This window comes from Xiphophorus hellerii, chromosome 1 (assembly GCF_003331165.1).
Source record: "Xiphophorus hellerii strain 12219 chromosome 1, Xiphophorus_hellerii-4.1, whole genome shotgun sequence".
NCBI lineage: Eukaryota > Metazoa > Chordata > Actinopteri > Cyprinodontiformes > Poeciliidae > Xiphophorus > Xiphophorus hellerii.
The window spans coordinates 12,746,431-12,767,083 of record NC_045672.1 but is presented as its reverse complement, the minus strand read 5'-3'; the positions used below and the strand labels follow the sequence as shown (position 1 = coordinate 12,767,083).

At 37.1% G+C, this 20,653-nt stretch overlaps 1 protein-coding gene across 1 annotated transcript in view; it reads right to left on the bottom strand.

Annotated features, from left to right (window-relative positions):
* Window positions 1-1,428: 1,428 nt before the first annotated feature.
* Window positions 1,429-20,653, bottom strand: part of cntn3a.2 (contactin 3a, tandem duplicate 2) — a 62,180-nt gene continuing 42,955 nt past the window's right edge. The window contains 6 exon segments of the mRNA XM_032572222.1: window positions 1,429-9,131; window positions 14,667-14,835; window positions 14,963-15,075; window positions 15,286-15,472; window positions 17,747-17,856; window positions 18,327-18,561. Coding sequence (XP_032428113.1) covers window positions 9,034-9,131; window positions 14,667-14,835; window positions 14,963-15,075; window positions 15,286-15,472; window positions 17,747-17,856; window positions 18,327-18,561 — 912 coding nt within the window. The 3' untranslated portion in view covers window positions 1,429-9,033.

Here is a 20,653-nt window from a genome sequence, read left to right as displayed (position 1 = left end):
ACAGGATCATGAGTCACAGCTAATTTAATCATTTCTACTGCTTGCATCTGAGATGGGAAAACCTTTGATGCCCATGTTCAGTTAGTTAAGTAAAGTGAGTAACAGAATGCTTCCACAGTTACCGGTGAACACAAAATTAAAGGCGGCTAAATTAAGGAATAAATAAATAATAATAATAAAAAAGAACATGAGAAGGAACACGAATAATTATTCTTAACAGTGAGTCAGGGGTGCAGTGGTTGCTGGTGGGCTTAACTGAAGGTGTGCCACAATGAATATTTGCTGAGGTACTTGTGCAATTAAAAAAAACACAAAAAAAACAAACAAACAAGAAACCACCATTATGTGATGTTCAGAGTATCTTCAGATGCCTTTTGCAATGTGGACTAAATTCTGTTCAGAATCTTAATTGCTTCTGGATACAAATCTTGCAGGAGCAGGTGCTCGTCAGCAGTGCATCCATCCAATGCAGCGACACTGCAGACACAGCAACATCTTCTCTGTATTGCCTCATCTCCTCCACCTTGGCAGAGAACGATCCACCAGCGCACTACCGCCATTAGGGGGCAGTGTGGACATTTTCAATCTGTGGTAACCACGGGGCAGCAGTTGCTGCACTGGGAGAACCAATGTGCACCACTTATGCATTCACAAGCATTTCTATATGAAATATGTCCTGACCATATCTGAATTTAAAGCGTTTCGCAGTGTTGCGCTACGACGTGAAAATACTCATTGTAAATCTTTCATCTCTCTTTGTGTTAACATCAACCATGCAGAGCCCAGTGTAGTGGTCCAGCGGTCGATAGCATGTGAAGAGCCAAAGTATTGACACACCAGCTCATTATAAATGATCTGTGGGGAGAAACCTCTCTTTTCTTCACTTCCCATTCGAATCGATCTCTTCACAAGGTCCTCTCTTTCTTATTATCTTAAAAGCATCTCTGCAACACTGGTTCGATCAATACCTCACAGCAGCGTTCCGTGTCATTCTGTTGTTTTGGTGGAAACTCTGAAGTTCACAAATTCACAAATAAACCAGATCTAGTGAAAGAGACAGAGAGGTGCGAAGCATAAAGCTTGACACTTTAAGGTTTAGACGGTGTGTTCTTGAAAATACTGGATGTGGAATTATACTCACATTTCTTTGATTATGATCTTAATAATGATGTGCAACAATACAATTAATGTTTCAAGCAAAAAACTTTTATGGACTGTTTTCCTTATCCAGTGAAGAGGATATCACTGCAGCCTTTTACCCCCATTTATTAGCTTTTTCATAATATCATCCATTTTATAGGTGCCATGACACCCCGAGGCTCTACTCAAATTCCTCCTGCAGTAAAAGACACTAAAACTGCTGATGCTGAAAATGACCCCATCCCACACAGAATAATCATAGAAAAGCAGAAAAATCCACAAAGAAAATCCTCAGTGAACTGCTTTTATTAAGTCCCTCGTTTAGAAAACACAAATGCACCAAACAATATCATACATGCACATCTTCCGCATATCAAGATCAACTGTTCACTTTTCAATGTGAAAAAGTCTAAGGATCTCACAGAGATCACCAGGACATAAAAATACTGAGGAATCACAAAGAAGAAAAGGCCAAGCGTTGTTACCCAAAGCTCCAATAGTCGTTAGTTTTACCACTTTTCCAAATTACAAATTTAAGTATCTTATACTATGTATGTTTTACAATCAAGCTTACTGATTGCAAAAAAAAGAAAAAGGAAAAACTTTATAAAAACACAAAAATGTTTTATATTTGTGATCTATTTCATCAGTTTGACCACCTTGCAACATTTTGGAGACAGTGCACCAAAGGATAGAGACAGCAGCTGGTGCAAGGTGGAAGTCATGTATTTTTCAAATTCAAGCTTCGAAGTGAGTAAAGCAATTCGAAATAAGACACCAAAATCAACTCATTGTGGTGTCCTAAAAATATGAGGAAAAAAGCCTTAAATAAATTCATCCTTTCTTACAGCTGAGAGGTCTATTACGACTTCAGCTTTTGATCTGAGTATGTTTTTTCTCAGAAAAAAAAAAAATCAACATTTCTAAATAATTGTTTGTTTTATTACAGGCATCTCTAAAAATATCTGTAATATAGATGTAACCATTAAACATTTTTAATGCAGTCTTTCTGCAGGATAAATATAAGGTATTTTATTATTTAAGACATCTGTGAATTAGAACAAATATCCTAAGGTAGTTTAAGATACTGTTAAATATCTTACACTTCTTTGAACTTCAAACGTAAGTTAAAAGAATAAACAACACGAGAAAACATGTTTTAGCTATTAAACAATTATCTTACTAGAAAAGAAATGGGGTGGAGGTAAAAACTTTTGTTTGCTGTCCCTTCCAAAATTATTGCATCCCAAATAAAACTACTTTCCAAGTGCTTTCTGACTTTTACAAGTTATTCTAATTATTAAAGACACATTATCTTAAACAAGGTGCCACTACATGACAAAAAGGTTTTGATTTCAATTTTCTAAAACATAAATAAGAAATATTTTTGCTGCATTGTGAGAATGGTTGTATGTCAAGAGATTAATTTCTTCAATTCCTCCTTTTGATCAAGAAATTAAGCTTTGAGGCTTAATTTGAGGCTATAACTACAAGATACAGAAATAGTAATCTGACAATGGTACGCACATCAAAATCTAAAAAAAAAAAAGGACATTAAACTGAATGAAATCCAAAAGAAAAAAAGTCAACGAAAAAAGCAAATTTTTCTTCCAATTTAAGATGTAAATATGGGCACATTTAAGCCTTCTTAAGGCCAAAAATATTCATGTGATTAAAAATGTAACTTTTTAAAATCCCAGCAGAAACAATGTAATGTACACTTTATTTATTATGTTGACTAGAGTCTTTAAGAACTTTTAATTAGCAATTTATGATGTCCTGCTAGCAGAAAATAACAAGTGGCTCACATTTGCTTCCAGGAAGCAAACCGTTTTAAACACCTCAGTCTGTGGCAAACAGGGCTGGATGAGGACAGAAGTATATTTTAATATGAGATTATGTGAGTGCAATAAAAGATGAACTTATTTTGGACTTTTTTTCTACCCTGGAGGATGCTGTACGTAGTTAATAGAGACTAGCTGTCATATTGGAAAACAACAGCTCTTAATTGTTATCTTTGAACAACACTTGGCCTTTGTGCAGAGATTTTCAAAGAAACAAAAAGAAAACAGGAACAATTAGGAACCATATCAAACATTTAGAAAGAAAACATCCAAATCAAATCAAATCATGTCTACTTTACCAATACATTACAAAACAAAGAGGCTGGCAAAGCTTCCATGTACCAAAGACATAAAGGTTGCCTTTTTTCAATTTGTTTGATCAATACATCGGCCAAAAGCATTTGTTACCCATGTAAGCATGTATGTTCATTTAATAAAAACACAGTGGTAAAAAAAACAAAACAAAAAAACATACATAAGTTGACATACACAGAAAGCCACAGAAAAAACCCCCAAACCAGACTTAGACTTCAAAGGAGTTTGAGTCATTTACACATATTTGCAGGAAACAAAAACAAGGTTTAATTAGAAAAAATCACCCAACATTGGCTGTATTCTGTGGATTTTCCCTCTAGTCGCTATGCTCTGGTAATCTACGATCATTTAATAGAAAAGCAGACCTGTCAGCTCCTGGCTGGGTCAAATCCATTGCGCGCCCCCGACACTGACCTTGTATTATTCTACGTGAATGTCCGTGATGCTTCACTTACTCTGTGCCCACAAGCATTGTTAGAGGTTGAAGAATTTAGATTTAAACACCACAATGGTCCTCTTGAAATCACTTGTCTCTGACTCCATAGGCTATGGTGATAACACACACAATCCTGCTCACACACTTTGTCTTTTGTCTCATGCTCACACCTTTACTGGTGTCATTTTGATAGAACCGTCCTGATTTAGTCCTCCCTGAATCCTGATATATTAGTCTTGTGCGGGTGTCATTAGTGCCATTAGTCGAATGCCCTTTCCCCACTAAACCCCTCAGGCCTGCTCTAATTTATTAAGATGTTTTAATGTCTGCTAAATCATGGCACATGTCAGGCTTTCCATTCAAGTCAGACTGTTAAATAGCCCATTGTGTTCTGAGCTAATACCTCTCTGATCTATTCGCTCCTGCCACCTTGGAGCATTTACATGATAGAGTGAAGCAGGTCTGGGTACCTGAGTGGTGGTGGCTGTGGTTTTTCACTGAAGTACATAAGCAAACAGTGACGGCACAAACGACACAAAAAAAGGCCAATAGTACAACTGACAACAAAGGACAGATTCACAAAGTATTAAAACACAGCTGACCATAGATTTATCCAAATAACGTCGAAGCTGGTGGCTAGATTTCAGTTTTCAGACTGGCACAATTGGCAGCATTTCAAACGTCTCGTCCCAACTTTAATGGCTGATGATGATGATGCATATCGGCTGGCTTCGGCTGGGTGCCCAGCAGGGAAACACTGAAAGTTCTGTTCGAATATTCTCTTGATATTAATTAATGAATTGTTAGGTTTCCTGCAAATCCTTCAGTCATTTGTACTCTAACATGCATGTTGCTATGTTGAAATGTTCAAGGAGAAGTTTTCTGACCATAGGGCTTAAAGTAAAAAATAAAAAATGGAGCCTGAAACTTTTCTTGGTGGTGATGGGAATTAAATAATTGCTTTTAACAGCACAATAAACAAGTAAATGTCAAGTAACAATGACTTCAATGAGGTTCCAATGTACTTCAACTAAATGAAAAAATGTAAGATATTTTATGTCCCACTGCAGCCTTCCAGCTAGAAAAAAACCCTTCAAAAAGGCTCACAACTTCAATGAGCAGAAACATTTCAGGCAATTAATTTGTAAGACATTTAGAATACTCCATATCACAATTTATAGATAGAAACTACACAGATTTGGCTTCTATTTTTTTAATGCTTTGGGTTCTAAACAGGGTTCTGTAAGAAATTCAAATCGCTAATTTGTCTAGAGAAACAGGTGGTGCATGAGAGGTTGTTGCAGAACAATAAAAAATGTTATATGTTTTGTGTACAAAACTTTAGTTTTAGAGCATATAACTCTGCTCTTGGCCCACTTAATTTTTGATTAAAAAAAGATCTGATGGGCTGCTGGAAAAGAATATTGCCATGTGCAAGTTGTGCAAAAAGGAGTTAGCCTGTCATTGAACTATTCAAGCCAAAAATACCCTCCCTACTGCAAAAACAGGAAAAATCCTATGAATTTTCTTATTGTTGATTTCACACATCCATTTTTAATAATTTAGCAGCAAAACAGGTTTTTAAATGGAAAATCTTCCTTATTTTTTTATATGAGGTTTTCAATTAAAATGTAATTTAGCAATTAACTCAAGTAAAATTAAAATCTGTAAAAACTTTGAGTCCCACGATTAAAAAAAATACAAAAGCATGCAAAAAACAGGCCTCACATTCAAATATGGAAAACCTATTACCATATAGTTTGTGAGATAGCAAATTAATTAAGAAGGATCTGGGTTAAAAGAGTTTTAAATTGGTTGACAAGGGGTATGCATTTAAGAAGAGGCTGCCATGATGCATTTTATTCACAAGTATCTTGAACTCCCAGATGTTAGGAAACTGTAAAAACTGCTAACATACAGATGGCAACAGCGATTTAGCCTTTTAAAAAATGGTGCTTGCAGTGTTTAACTCTGTTGTAAATGCAGGGATCTGTTACCAAAACAAGTGAGAAAGAAGTTGAAAGCCATCTCCCTTTCTCACCTCCACTTGCCTGGTGGCGGTGTGAAGAGGGTGTGAAGTGGATGTGAGGTGAACGGCGGATTATCGGTTTTGGTGACAGAAAATGCTAGATGGTACAACAGATGGATGTAGCCACTGGGTATGAAAAGTCACACAAATTCTGAAGTTGTTTTTTTCTTCTTCTTCTCAGTCTGTTTGACTTCTTTCTGTAATACACCCGCAATATCCCAGAGAAAGATCGGGATGCAAAAAAACAACTTTGAATCAAAGAGTAAATAATAGAATAGTAGCCGTGGTGATCAATGAACCACAAGAAATTTTTAAAACGCCCATGTGCCAAATTTGTTGCGTCAGAAATGAAACGCCACTTGAAAACTGAACTAATAATGACCTGACTTGTACAGACGTGTAAACAGCTACAATACTGAATAATTTATGGGTTAGGTCAGTTTGTGCTGGAGCCGACAGTTCGAGGTCATCTGCATGGTGACACTTATTTCCATTATTTTCCCAAATGCAGGAGATGTGAGAAAAACACAGTAGGAGGGCTCTTTGTCACTGCTGCTCCTTGATGTCAGACAGTAGCGAAGCCCTGAGGCGTTTTAAAATTCAGTCTTTCAGCGAGTTAGCTAAGGCGTATGCTTTATGTACAGGTTAAAAAGGTTCAGATGAGTTAATTAGGCAGTTTTTCGATGCAGTTATATGCCACAAAGCTACTTTTTATCACTATAAATCTAATAATATAAATGCTAACTCTTCTTGGACTGTGCTGTTCTGTGATCTCATCAGTTATGTCACATCTCTCTAGCCTATTTCTCTTTAAGATCAAGCACATGTTCATATAAAAACATGGAAATACACTGGTTGTCCACTCAAAATTAAGACTTTAGAACCCTTGTGACTACATGCATCTTTATTGGTGCCAAAAGTTTAAATGCATTCCCTTGCTCCTTCATATTTTGTATATGGATTCTTAAAGATAAGAATTTATAACGAGAAGTGTTAATATGACACCAATTTTTTCCTCAATTTTATGTAGACAAACTGGCCACTTTTTGGGTACACCTTCTTAGAATTGTATTAGTCACCTGGATATGGTCATCAACACTGCTCAGTTAGTCAATTGGTAATAAGGGGGTCCAAGTGTGCCACACCATCACATCACATACAAGCAGCAGCAGTCTGTATCACTGATACAAGTCAGTCTGGATCCCTGCTTTCATGTTGTTTACAACAGATTATAAATGCTGCAGCTGAGGTCACACAATGTGATTCAAGGTTTGACGTGTTGGAGATGGTATTCTGCATGCCTTGTAAAAGGAGTTTACATGAGTCACTGCTGCCTTTTAATTATTATTATTATTTTATTTTTTTTATTTTCATAACTTTCATTATTTTAAGCCAGTGTGTAAATTCTGTCCAACTCTCTGACACCAAAAGGGCATTTTCATCCCTACAGCTGCTCCTCACTGGACATCGCCCCCCTCCCAAAACCATTCCATGTAAACTCAAGAGATGGTGATGTGTGGTAACGCCAGCAGATTACTAGTTTATGAAATACTCAGACCAGTTCTATGTACACCAAGAACCATGCTATACTCAAAGTCACTAAAATTGTATTTCTTGTGTGCGGCTTAAAGCCAGCCAGTCATCTTCATCTTGTCTAGACACCGGTCTGTATCGAATTACTACCATGAGATGAGTGGAATTTATTTTGAGTTAACAAGCACTCAAACAGGTTACCTAATAAAGTGGCCAGTGTTGACTTCTATTACTGAGATCTACAGTTAGCACAATACATTTTTGAATCTATATTTGTGAAATCAGAGCAAAATAAAGGCAATCTATCTGTTAACATTAGAGATTTGTCTTACTTAGTTTTTAAGGTGGATAGGCAAAATGCTTCATTTAGAAAATGTGAAATTAGGCATTATATGCCATTTCAACATCCCTCCACAGCTTGTTAGGTTATGATAGAGAATGGTTATCGCTCCAAACCCTGGACATCCACAAACAGTGTGTTTTATGTGTGTTTAAGATCAGCCCGTCCTTTTGACTATAGTCCATATATCTTGTAAAATTTAGCCAAAACAAAGACATTGAAAGTCAGGCTTCTCAAAAGCTTTTACTCTTCAATTAACCTTTTTTTTTAACACTTTTTCACTCATCAACTTCTTCACTGTATAAGATTGAAGTAAATGCCAATTTCTCTGAATTTTCATTTAGGTTTTGGCTCAGGGGTTTTCCCTTGAAGCTGAAGAGCTGCGTTCTGAAACATGCCTGTTTCATACATCATTTGTTTCATTCTTTCCTATAACATAGGAAGTGAAATACAGGAAATGTCATGCATTTAGTTGTAAAAGAGAATAAATTCTTTTGTACAAATTTTCACTTCAAAGAATCGACTTGGAAGTAAAAATTAAAGACTTCTGTTGTTGTTACCTAATAACTTGGAAAAAAAAAAAAAAAGAACACATTGGCACTTGTACTACGCAGCATTACTCCTACTGCTGTTTACGAGGACATGTTTCTTGATGCCAAGTTAAGTACAGATTGTAGTTATTTTTCTTCAGGCATTAAAACCTTAAGGAGCCTACATTCAATTTTACAAAGTTAAGCGATAATGATAAAGTAAATACTTAACACTATGAGGTGTTTTATGACCGTAATCTGGAACACAATCCATTTTTAATGGAGCATCTACTCATAAAAACAGGCTGCTCAATGTATTCGTAATTGGGGCCATTGCAAGAATCTTCAAAGGCACAAGCATATGTGTGAATGAACATGTTCAGACGATCTAATTGAGGCATGAAGAGGAACACAGAAAATTCAAGAGATGAAAACTAAAATCTCATACAGAGGCCCTCAAAAGGTACACTGAGTGCTTAATGACTGTAAACTGCATGAAACTGAATGCTGAGAAAAGCATGGAGCTATCTTTTTAATAACAAGAAGAAGGCTGAAACTACTTTGGCACATGAATGGAAGTAAGGCATCTGTGTTATTTCAGAGTCAAAGTAAAGAGCTGAATTGGAGTATTGTTCCTGACTGGCAAAATGTCAGACCCACATTAAAAATAAATAAATAAATAAAGGCAAGCAAATAATGTTAATTAATTCTGTCTGATAGCACACTCCAATATTGCACTGCCTCATATTTTCTACAGAACACAATAAAACTGTCATCTCCAAACAAGAGTCAAGAGAAAAAAAAAAGCATGATTACTTTTAGAAACGATAGAAAAATGTTGGAAAACAAAGCAGAGAGAGGTCTTGTCACAACATTGACCTGAACGTAGATATTGCAATGGTGAAGAACAAGGAGAGCGGGGATGTATCCACACTCAGGGCGTTGGAGCCACGGGCGCTCATACCTACAGCAAAGACAAAAAATAAATAAATAAAATGGTGAAAACTAAAAGTACTGAAGCGCACATCCAACTTATACACTATTTTAATTCTGACTTGGACTCAAAATACTGGAAGGCTGAAACATTCCAACAGAGTTGAAAACATGTTACACATAACCAATAGCAATTATTGCATGAATTGTGCCCTGGACAATTCAGTAGCTGGATAAATACAGCAAAGTCCTGCAGCAACCAAGCAAAAATATTCTCTCTATTCTCAGTAGAATGATGCGGTGCTAACTCTCCACTGACTTTACTTGTTTGAAAGCAATAGAAGACTTTACAAGGTGAAACTAAAAGACCAATTTTCCTTTTCTAATCTGCTGCTTTTGCTGCCCCATTTCTTAAGCTGCCCTGGACGACTGCCCATATCAAAACCCACCACTGAATGTGATGTAAAGTTTTACTATTTAATAAGTTAAAGGGAGAATTTAGATTTCATTTTTGATTGAGGTTGTGTCCATAGCTTACATGAAATATACAAATGTGTTGTCACAGTAAGCTGCCGGCATGAGAGGGAAACAATATTTTGTAAGTAAAATATTATTTCTAGCCATTTTACTCTTTGAAAGAGAGACAAAAATAATTGAGGAGTAGACAATGTAAACTGTATTGGATCTTATATTAGCAATTATCACAGTTATTTAAGCTACCCCTACTAAAAAAGCAGCTTCTGTGTACTTTTGAGGCAATGCTAATACTTCCCTTAACTCAGAATGTTTCAAAGAGCAGCTAACATTCCCAAATCCAGCAAGTTTCATAATCATCCAAAGTTGAAAGCTTAAAATGATAAAACAGAACCTATGAAGTTCTCAGTCCAGCTTCCCAGTTATCTGAAAAATGACCTACAAACATGTCTTAACATGTTGTAGAAAATAATTTTTTGGATTTAAATGTGTCCTTTTTCTGCCTTATTTTCTTAACCACTTCCCTGCTCCTGAAAACATCTAACTCTGAGTCACCTTCACTCAGTAACTGCATCTCCGCTGAGGAGTGTTACTGTCAAAGTGACTTGGAAGCGCTTAAATATGATCAATTCACTTTTCAGATTTTGAGTTTTAGAAAAGCAAATCACCGCTCACGGCCATTTGAACTGAAAATCGACTGATTCTGGTTTAGACAATTTCTCCGAAGACCTCAGGACTTTGACAGGTATAAGTCCAAATCAGTTAAAAAAACATTTGGCTTGAGACATGTTTTATGTTGAACAAAATTGAAACAAAAAGCTAATCAAAGCACCAGACTTTGGCAAAGCTTTGAATTCTGCACATTGAGTGATGCAGAAACTGTGGTATACCTCATGGATAAACCATGAAGTTGTGTCATTGTAACGTTGCAGTTAAAACAGCAATAAGATTCAAGATGTCATAGCAGCAGAATGGCAGTCATCACATCTGCACCACTGGCTACACTGGTTTTTCCCCATTGTCCTTTACCTCTCTGCTCTGTCTCCATCTTCTCTCCAACAAACATGTATTATTACTCGGTATAATCCTGGCTCATACAGATATATTTTTTATCTCCCCATAGAGATGCAAGTCATCTTTGCTATTGAAATCCTTTACGCTTGCTATCTTTTTATAATTTTAAAAATAATCGAGTGGGATGAAAGTCTTAACTCATAAGGTACTGATAAAACCAGTAGCCTAGAAGAATTTAAAGTAGCTACTGGAGAAGCACTGAGAAACATACTTGAGACTAGAACTGGGCGATTGTCAGCCTTGAAAACTTACAACTAAATATTTTCCAAGTGAACACATCATGCGTACCACTGGGTAACATTTAGGCTACGCAGTAGTGCTACCTTTAACTCAACACTCTTCAGTGAGGGAGTTGTTACTGCTTGAGTCAAAGATAGTGAAGGTTTTAGTCTGTTCTCACCAAAATGCAGCTCCAGGAACTCTGATTAGGTATTACTTGTCTAACCTCTGCCCTGCTAGATTATCTGAAGCCACATCTGGTCTTAGTGGTTTCGCCTTCTGATCCCGTTCCTGTGTCAAGTATATGTCTGTACTCTGTTACTGGTATGCACCACTTGCTCTGTGAGTTAGGTTTTCTTTTGGCTTTTGCAGCCTGACCCTATCTTGAGTATTTTCTTTTTTTTGATTCTTGTATATTTTATTGGACAGTGAGCCTGACTTGGTTGTCAATTAGAATTATGTTCATGAAATCTGAACTGCTTGGACTTTGCCTCTTTCCTGCTCCTAAGACTTTCCATTCATTTTACTCTCATCATTATCTCCCTTCAACAACAAGTTTATCAGCACACAATCAGTGCCTTTTCTCACCACTATTCCTGGCAGCACCACTTGACAGGAGGAGGCTCAAGCAACCAGACTGACATTGGTAACCTTTATATGTATTAGGGAATGTTTGTAAAACTCCCAGACTCTTTCTAACCTGTTTGCTTTTCCCTGTAAAGATTGATGAGATGTTGTTCCTCCCTTCTAATAATTAATTTTCATTAGCTGCAATAGGGTGTTTGCAATTATGTCACACAAAGTACCCTCGAGCCATTTAAGAAGACAAACAAGAGAAACAACAGTGACACATTCAGGACTGTTGGAGAAAGTAAGTATTAAAAGCAATTATCGGGGGAAGATTTTCATTTGCAATTTTCAAAGAACACTTTGAATTTAACGGAATAAAAGAGCAAACGTAATTGCCAAACATTTCACACGTTGATATAAAGAACTACTTGGTGTCCATGAAGCAGGCCACCAGTTTATGCCTGATTAATTACAGTCATATTCAATACATTATAATATTACTGTGAAGTTTGATTTATTTCAGAGTTAGTTTAGAAAAAGAAACACAATATACAGATTAACTACATTCAACATCAATTGTTTCAACATCGGTGTTTTCAATCTTGTTTATTATGAGGATTTTGCACTTACAACTAAGAAAAACACTATATTTAAGATGACCATATTACATCAGACCAACAGGAAATAAAAGACGTAAATAGAAAAATGTAGGCATAATGAAGAGTATGTTTAATACCTGCTTACAGGTTATAATTTTCAAAAGGTACTTTTAATCTGAAAGACAAGCCTCATCAGAAACCATATTCTAATTTATTGAGTATTACTGTAGACGTGTCACTGACCTACGGAAGGAAAAAATAAGATTGTTATATGAATTTCTCCTATTTTATCTAGCTATGAGCAAATGCTACTGGTATTAGTTTTTAATTTGAACACTTACAAATCCTTAAATGGATTACATTTCTCTGTTATAAGTCTAAAGTCAACATTTACCCAGCCTGCCTAAAATGATCCAACTGACTACTACTGTCTGGACATTTTTTCTTTCTCAAATCGATGAACATGAGCTAAGACAATAATATGAAAAAGTTTATGTTTTCAAAATAAATGTCCAGCTCAAGTCTGCAAACGTATTTTCTGTAGACTTAGACCTAAAGTGAGCAAAATTTACAACAACTCAACATTGTGTTGCTGCTCCAATACTAATGTCTGGTTAACAATCTGTCCTATATGTCCTCCAGAGGAGCAAAGAGTTGAGATGCTTTACAAACACCATAAAGCTTTAAACTTTCTCCTTGTTTTGTATCATTTTTGGGTACAGCCTCTGTTTGAAGCTTTTACAAGGACAGTTATTTTTAGTGTCTGTGAGGTGTTTCAAGAAGTAAGTCAGAGGAAGCACAAAAGCTGTGAAAAGCTGTTTAAAAAGGAAACAATTTTCTACAGAGGCATGTCATGTTTTCTTTCAGGCTGCTATAGCAGAGAGCAAGACTTTGACAGGCGCTGCTCATTTCAATCTATTGTCATTTTGTACTTTTTCCACTTCAAGCCATTTCTTGCTGACTTCTTCATGTACATGTACATGTACAGCCATTCATACCTAGCTTTGGTAAGTTTTGACAAACTGGTAAAAGAGCCAAATTGACCTGGTGCCAACTCCCTCAGATATCAGCAAGGCTGAATGGGGCACAGGAAAGCTCCTGGATTCAGAAATGTTGGAAATCTTCAGTGTTGTCTGGAGTACACACCAGAGCTGGATTTACTCTGCTACATTTACTTGGGTAACTTTTTGGAGATGTTTTTCTTCCCCATACTTTCAATTCCCTAAAGAAGGTCCTTTTGACTGCCTGTCTTACCCCTGCCCTCCTTGTCCACACCTGTTATGAAACAATGTGAACAAAGAGTTGGTGTCAGGCATGTTAAAAAATACTTATAAGTTATTTTTAATCCAACACCATCTGGAAGGTGGCCAATGCTCTGTGGAGCGCTGCCCACCAATAATTTTCAAACGTGCTAATGATGAAAATACCCATGGCTAAAGTCCAGTCAGCTATTCTGTCTTGCACATTGTGTATGCAAGGCAAATGCTCCCTTCTTTCAGTTTGTCCTTTTTGGCAATAAATCCATACCTACATTCACTCCGACAAAAGCAGATGCTGCCCAGCAATCAAATAGTATGCTTCTCTAATACACCAATTACATTAAGTAATTTGACTGGTCCAGCTAAACACTACACAATAACAATTGGAATCAATAACATTTTGAAAAATAAACACACTATTAATAGTGAAATTAAAGATAATAAAGCATGCTGTCACTTTTGAAGGTTAGAAAAATGTAATTGATTCAAGTTAATAGGATGACTTATTGCTATCATTGTACATAAACAATATAGAAGATCCTCCTCATGCTACTTACAACCACCTTATGAAAATTCACTGGAATTCAAACTGCCTCTTTTAAATGTAATAAAACTCAATCATACCTTATAATTATGTGTAAAGGGACCAGGAACCTGATTAAGTTTGATTGCAATCCCACCATTTTCATGACCTTTGTGACTAAATTAACAGCCGTGTGCTGCTGGCTTCTCCTTTATAATGAAATAACGTCTACAGAAAAATCTTCCCCAGAGGAAAAAAAAAAAATGTATAAATGATGCTTGAATTACTTTCAGAGATTTTACTTTTTGTAAACAGTGCTTTTTGTTTTCACTGCTAATGTGTTTTGCACACATCTTTCACTTCGTGTCTAAAAGAAAAAGGCAAAAAAAAGTGTTTATTAAAAGAAAAGCCACTATGAAACTCAAACTCCCCTCTGATCTTTCGTTTTTAAGGGATTCGGCACAGAACTTCCAACAATGTAAAGTAGCATTTAGAGGGGAAAACGAGCCCCCCTGGAGCTCCACAAGACAGTAATAGCTCCTAGTAAAAAGAGGGCTGCAGACAGAGATGGATGGCACTGCATATTTCAGCAAAACATGAGCCCAGTAGAGCCAAATTAGGGTGGCAAGGGACATTAGTACTGTTGAGTTAACGGAGGACAAAATGTCCCTGTCAGAACTGAAACGTGTCGAGTGATTTCATTCATAAAAGTCCATAGAAACATTTAACATGTAGGTTCTAAGACACAGAGGTACCATGAAATAACAAAACCTAGTATACTGGGAGCACACCTCTTTCACCTTTTCAACTCAATAAAATATGAACAACAAAAAAAAAAAAAAACATACTCAGTCTATGGATCCGTATGGGATCTGAGGCTGGACCCAGTCCTCCCTCACTCAGCGTCTGAATGCGAATGATGTAGTCGTCTTCATTCTCAGGGAGGGTCAAGTCTGCTGTCGAATTGGCCGTTGTGAAAGTGTTTACCTCTTTGTGTCTCTGTCTCCAGAATGAAAGCTGAGCGAGGGAGGGTAAACAAGTGAAAAGACACAACGTAAATATGTATCCTCGCAGCCGACTCTGTTCTCACAGCTTATTGTGCGGCATTAATAAACGCGCTATCATCAAGCGCGGAGAAACTCACTTGATATCCTGTAACTTCTGACTCTGATTCCATTGCCACCACAGGCTCCCAGTAAAGAGACAGCTGAGAGCCAATTAGGGTCCATTCTACATTCAGCGGTGGCTGGGCAGGCGCTGCATGAGATAAAAATGATTTATTTCAGAGTGTGGGCACAGAAGCAAATGACTGTATTATTGGCATACTGGGATCATCACATTACCATATCTGGCTGTTTTTAAAATCAATATTAGCGAAGGATATTGTTCATACGGTTTGCAAAGAAAAGGCCTGATTCAAAGCAAACACAGGCTTTTGCTAAATGATCACTGAGCGCTGCAACTTACGTGGCTTTTTTGTGGTGACATTGATTGCAGGGAGGAAAGGGCCGGTGCCCGCTGTGTTGAAGGCGCTAACTGTTAAAAAATACTGCGTGTTTCCTGCCAAGTTGTTTACTGTGACTGAGGTTTGGTTCCAAGGCACTCTAACCTTCCCCATCGTTTCCGGTTTGGTGTCATCCTCCCAGTAAACCACCTTTATAAAACAAAGGGCAGACGCAACACAAATGTTACACTACCTCACAAAAAAGATTATTACCTCTTGAACAATTGTGTTTTTTGCATTATACCACACTGTCGCCACACGTTTTAATGCCTTTTAATAAGATATTATATGACAGAGCTACATATTGTCAGGATCTGTGTTTTTCTGTGTTTATTTAGAGTTTTCTGTGTCCTTAAGTCTCTTCGTTGTCCTGTCCTCCCCTTGATTGTTCCTGGTGTGTCCTCCGTTTCTGTATACCCTCCCGTGTATTTAACTCCACCTGTTTCCTTGTCCTCTTCGGTCCACTGTCAATGTCCAGTCCTAGTCGTTGTCAGTGTTGTCTGTGCCTGCTGCTCGTTGTTTGGACTGTATGGTTCTGGACGCTTTATCCATTAAAATCACCTATTCACATACCTGGGGCCGCTTGCATCTTGCCTCACACTCTCACCACACGTCTTAATGCCACTATATTTGAAGTTGAAGAAAAATTATGAATGATTTTCAAAATTTTTGTTATGCAAATTTCTATTTAGTTGCAATTACTATGATGCTTCCAGGGTAACTAATTGCTTGCAGCAGTCACCAAATTACTAAACAGAGTCTGCCTGAGTACAATTCTGTCCAATACGATGGTTCCGTGAGGGATTTTTCTCAAGACAACTTCATTTTTGAGAATAAGAGTTAGACTATAAAGGCTGCAAAACACTTGAAGCTGGACAGCAGGTACTTTCTAGCATGACAACAAGGCAAAAGATTAGGGTTGTTTATTAAAACTGACAGCTCGAGCAAGGTACAATGGAATGGTTTAAATTGAAGCATATTCACCTGTAATAATGGCCTTGTGAAAGTCCTGACCTAAATGCAAACCAAAATTTATGGCAAAAATTGACTTGAATTGATGTTCACAGACACTTTCCATCCAATCTGACCAAGCTAAAAATGTTTTTGTTTTTTTTCCGCAAGGAATATGTTTAAAATTGCCTACATCCCAGAATCAGGCTCTACTTTGAGTTGATTTATTACACAGAAAAACCCAATAAAATATATTAATGCTCTGGGTTGAAAAGCCAAGAAATATATCTAAAAAAAGAAAAAAGGTTTCAAGGGCATGAATAATTTTCTAAGACATTATATTTATATATATTTTTTAGATCTGAGTAAAATGTGCTTAAACTGGTACCATACAGGCAAAAGCTTAACTTTGACATAATGTGGCTGGGTGCATCTTAGAGAGGTGAGCTTTGATGATCCACTTGTTTCTAGAAACCTCAGTTTTGCTAAACATCAGAGAAAGAATGGCAACGTAATTTAGGCCAGAAATCACGGATCATTTCTTTTTATCTATTTCTTTAAGGATTTTTTTGTAAAATCAGTCCCTAAAGCACAGCCTAAGATGATAGCATCAAAACCCAACATTTTGGCTACAGTAAAAAATACGTTTAAACAGTGAATAAAGGTTCTGTTCGCCCTTTTAATCCAGTTAAATGATGAAAAACAATTAAATAAATTAACATTCTGTCAGTCAACTCATGACTTTATTGCCCGTTATTTAACTCTGCAATACATCATGCACTGCAAAATAAAAGAATGAAATTTAAATAATTGCACTAATTGAAGTTTGACTAATTAAATTTTAAATTGATATATACAATAATTAATCATTTGTATCACTCGTAGTAATTAGAATAACAATAGATGTTGCTAGTGAGCATCTAGCCCATTCTTACTTTCCTTTCTATATTCTCTGTATCGTATAAAAAGAAACACAGCTTACTTTTTAGTTTACATGTTAATCAGGTGATCACAGTTTGTGACAGTAAACTCAACCACAACCCGCTTTTTGAGGTTCAAAATTGATCCATCCCATTTTGTATTTAGATCACAGTCAAAAGACAGCACATTGCTATAGTTACTATAATTTGGGGTATGAAATACTGGTCTTCTGACATGATGCTTTGGGGTCATGTGTATCATGATTTTGCATAAATGACAGTCAGTCTAAAGCGAGCCCACAGACGGGTAATTTTCCTTTCTTCTCCTGGAAAGAAGTTTGACATGTTTTCCTGTCATGTTGATACAAAGAAGTGTATAATTCCAGTCAGGGGGGAGAGGAGGAGGGGGCGTGAGGATGCCATTTCCATGGCGACGCAGTTTGGAAGAGGACATATTTGAGGTGCAAGCTGAGGTGATGACAAGTGGTTTCAATTGTGTCGTCTTTGATATCCGTTTCCATTTATATGAGTAAAAAAAAGAAAATTACGATACCTCATAGCCCAGAACCCTTTCAGGGGTGATGGTGAGAGCTTGCCAATTCACCTCAATCTCAGAGGCTGCGACACTTCGGGCCCAAACCCCTGCTGGCATTCCGCTTGGTTCTGAAAAAACAGACGACACGAGACCGAGCATTTCTGTCAGGACGAAGCAACACGGAGGTAAGCGGAGAACATTTCTTTTGTGAATTTTTTACATTTACAAATCTTGATCAGGGCTCAGATGAGTCACCGCACAAAGGTCCTGCTAGTAAATAGACACACACTAAGGCACAAACTGACTGCCTCTACGTGTGCCGAGAGGGAGCACAGATCTAAATGCCAACTGTTTTTTTTTACCTTGGTAGAGCCGTTCAAGTGAGTGGTGATATTTGGAGAAAAAGGCACTACCTAGTCTTACACAAATGTCTTGCAATTGTGCCTCACATTTTCTGCTTTTCTCTTGCTTTAAAAGGGATTTCTAGAGCCTAAAGCAGCAGATGCAGTAAAAACCACTTTTGTGATCTTTGTCCTTTTCAGAGAGAGAAATAGCTTTCAAGCTTTGCTAAGTCCTGCCCCATTATGTCCATCCTTACCTGTCTCTGCAGAGTAGATGGTGACCACGGGGCTGAAGGGGCCCTGCCCTTTGCTGTTGTAAGTGCCCACCTTCACGTGAAATGGAGAGAAGGGCGCGAGGCTGTCATTACGGTACACATAGCGGGATGCGCCGGGGGCCGAGGTGGCCACGTGAGTCCAGCTGACTTCTCCGAAGGCGCGGAAGGCAATGATGTAGCCGAAGCTCTCGCCATTCTGCAGTTCTTCAGGGACGGGCTGAGAGTGAAACACAAAACTATAGTGATATTAAAATATATACAGACCAGTCACACTCATTCCGGCGCTGGCCGCCGCAATCGGCACAGACTCAGGCGTGCGTGACCCATAAATTGCTTCCGTGACCTGCTACCTGATATACTGAAATGAAAAGCAAGATGTGATTTTAAAAGGCCTCGGTGCTCATTACAGACCATGCAGGGAGTTTTTAAGATAAAAGCTGATCTGCATTTAATAAAATATGAAATCACCACGCTAACTCAGAGCTTAATCTTATTTGACAGCGACCAAGCTAGTTTATTTCAGTGCCATACTTAATCACTGCAGACTTGAATGAGCTGCAGTAATTTGAAACTGATCAGTATTTTCATAAACTATACACAGCATCTCACAAAAGTATTCACACCCATTGAACTTTTCCAAAATTTTCCGCAGTACAACACATATGTTGATTGTATTTTATGCAACAAACCGAGAAAGTGATACATAATTAAGAGGAAGAAAAAGTGAAGGATTTTCAGGAAAAAATAATCAAAAGAATATGGTGTGAATTTGTTCTGAGGCCTCCTTAATCTGAACACCCCGAAAGAAAATCTTCAGCTCGACATGTAAAGCAAACAGAATCCACTTGATTGGCATTTAACCTAATCATAAATGCAGCTCTTCTGTGAAAGCCTCAAAGGTTCGTTTGAGAACGTTGGAAGCCTCTTAAAAACCAATGTACACAATAGAAATAAAAATTGTAGAGAACTTTAATGCCAAGCTTTCAGCACTTCACACTCCCTAATCAGTTTTTCCCAATATTGAAAGATAGAATGGAATACAACCTGAGTGGAAAATGGCAACTAATGGAAAAACACACACACACACACACATATATATACTGTATATATATATATATATATATATATATATATATATATATATATATACACACAGTACAGACCAAAAGTTTGGACACACCTTTTAATTCAATGAGTTTCCTTTATTTTCATGACTATTGACATTGTAGATTCACACTGAAGGCATCAAAACTATGAATAACACATGTGGAAATATGCACTAAACAAAAAAGTGCAAAACAACTGAAAATACCTCTTATATTCTAGTTTCTTCAAAGTAGCAACCTTTAGCTGTGATTACTACTTTGCACACACTTTGCATTTTATTGATGAGCTTCAAGAGGTAGTCACCTGAAATGGTTTTCACTTCATAGGTGTGCCCTGTCAGGTTAATAAGTGGGATTTCTTGCCTTATAAATAGTCATGCAAATAAAGAAAACCCATTGAATTAGAAGATGTGTCCAAACTTTTGGTCTGTACTGTATATATATATGTACATATACATACATGTATCTAAATTGACAGGCCAGGCAAGGAGAGTATCAGTAAAAAAAAAAAAAATAGCAGCCACGAGGGGGAGAAGCAGAGATCAACAGCAAAAATACGCGACAGAAAATACAGGGCTCCCAACTGCGGATGAGGTTCTCCTTGAAGTAGGCTAATAATTCAACTCATACAGTCAGAGCTCAATGAGACAAAGAAAATTAATGCATATTAATATTAGAAACGGCCTTTTAGACAGGCAGGTTAGAATGGTTAAAACAATGTCCAGACCTAAATCCATTTGAGAACTTGTGGGTAGCAAATTGATAAAATTCATCCAAAAATCATCTGTCATATTAAATCAGTTTCACAAAGAAGAGAAGGTGAACATTTTAGTCTTTTAGAGTACAATTCTGGCAGCAACATAACCCCAAACGATGGATTCTACAAAGTATTAGTATACAAATGTGTGCCACGTTTTCCAAAATTTACATTTTTACAAACCCCCTCTCTCAAGAAAGAAAAAGTATTTTTGTGATTACACTTTACAATTAAACTATCACGTGCTGGTTTGTGACATAAAGTCTCAGTATAATACATGCTGAGGATAAAACGTTACAAATTATGGAAGGCTTCAAGGGACATAAATACTTTGACAAACTAGAAACATACGTTAGCATTTCTTCTACATTAATGATGCATAAATAAATAAAATCAAAATGAGTCATCGGACTTCCCTTGACCTCGTGCAAGGATAAAAAAGACCG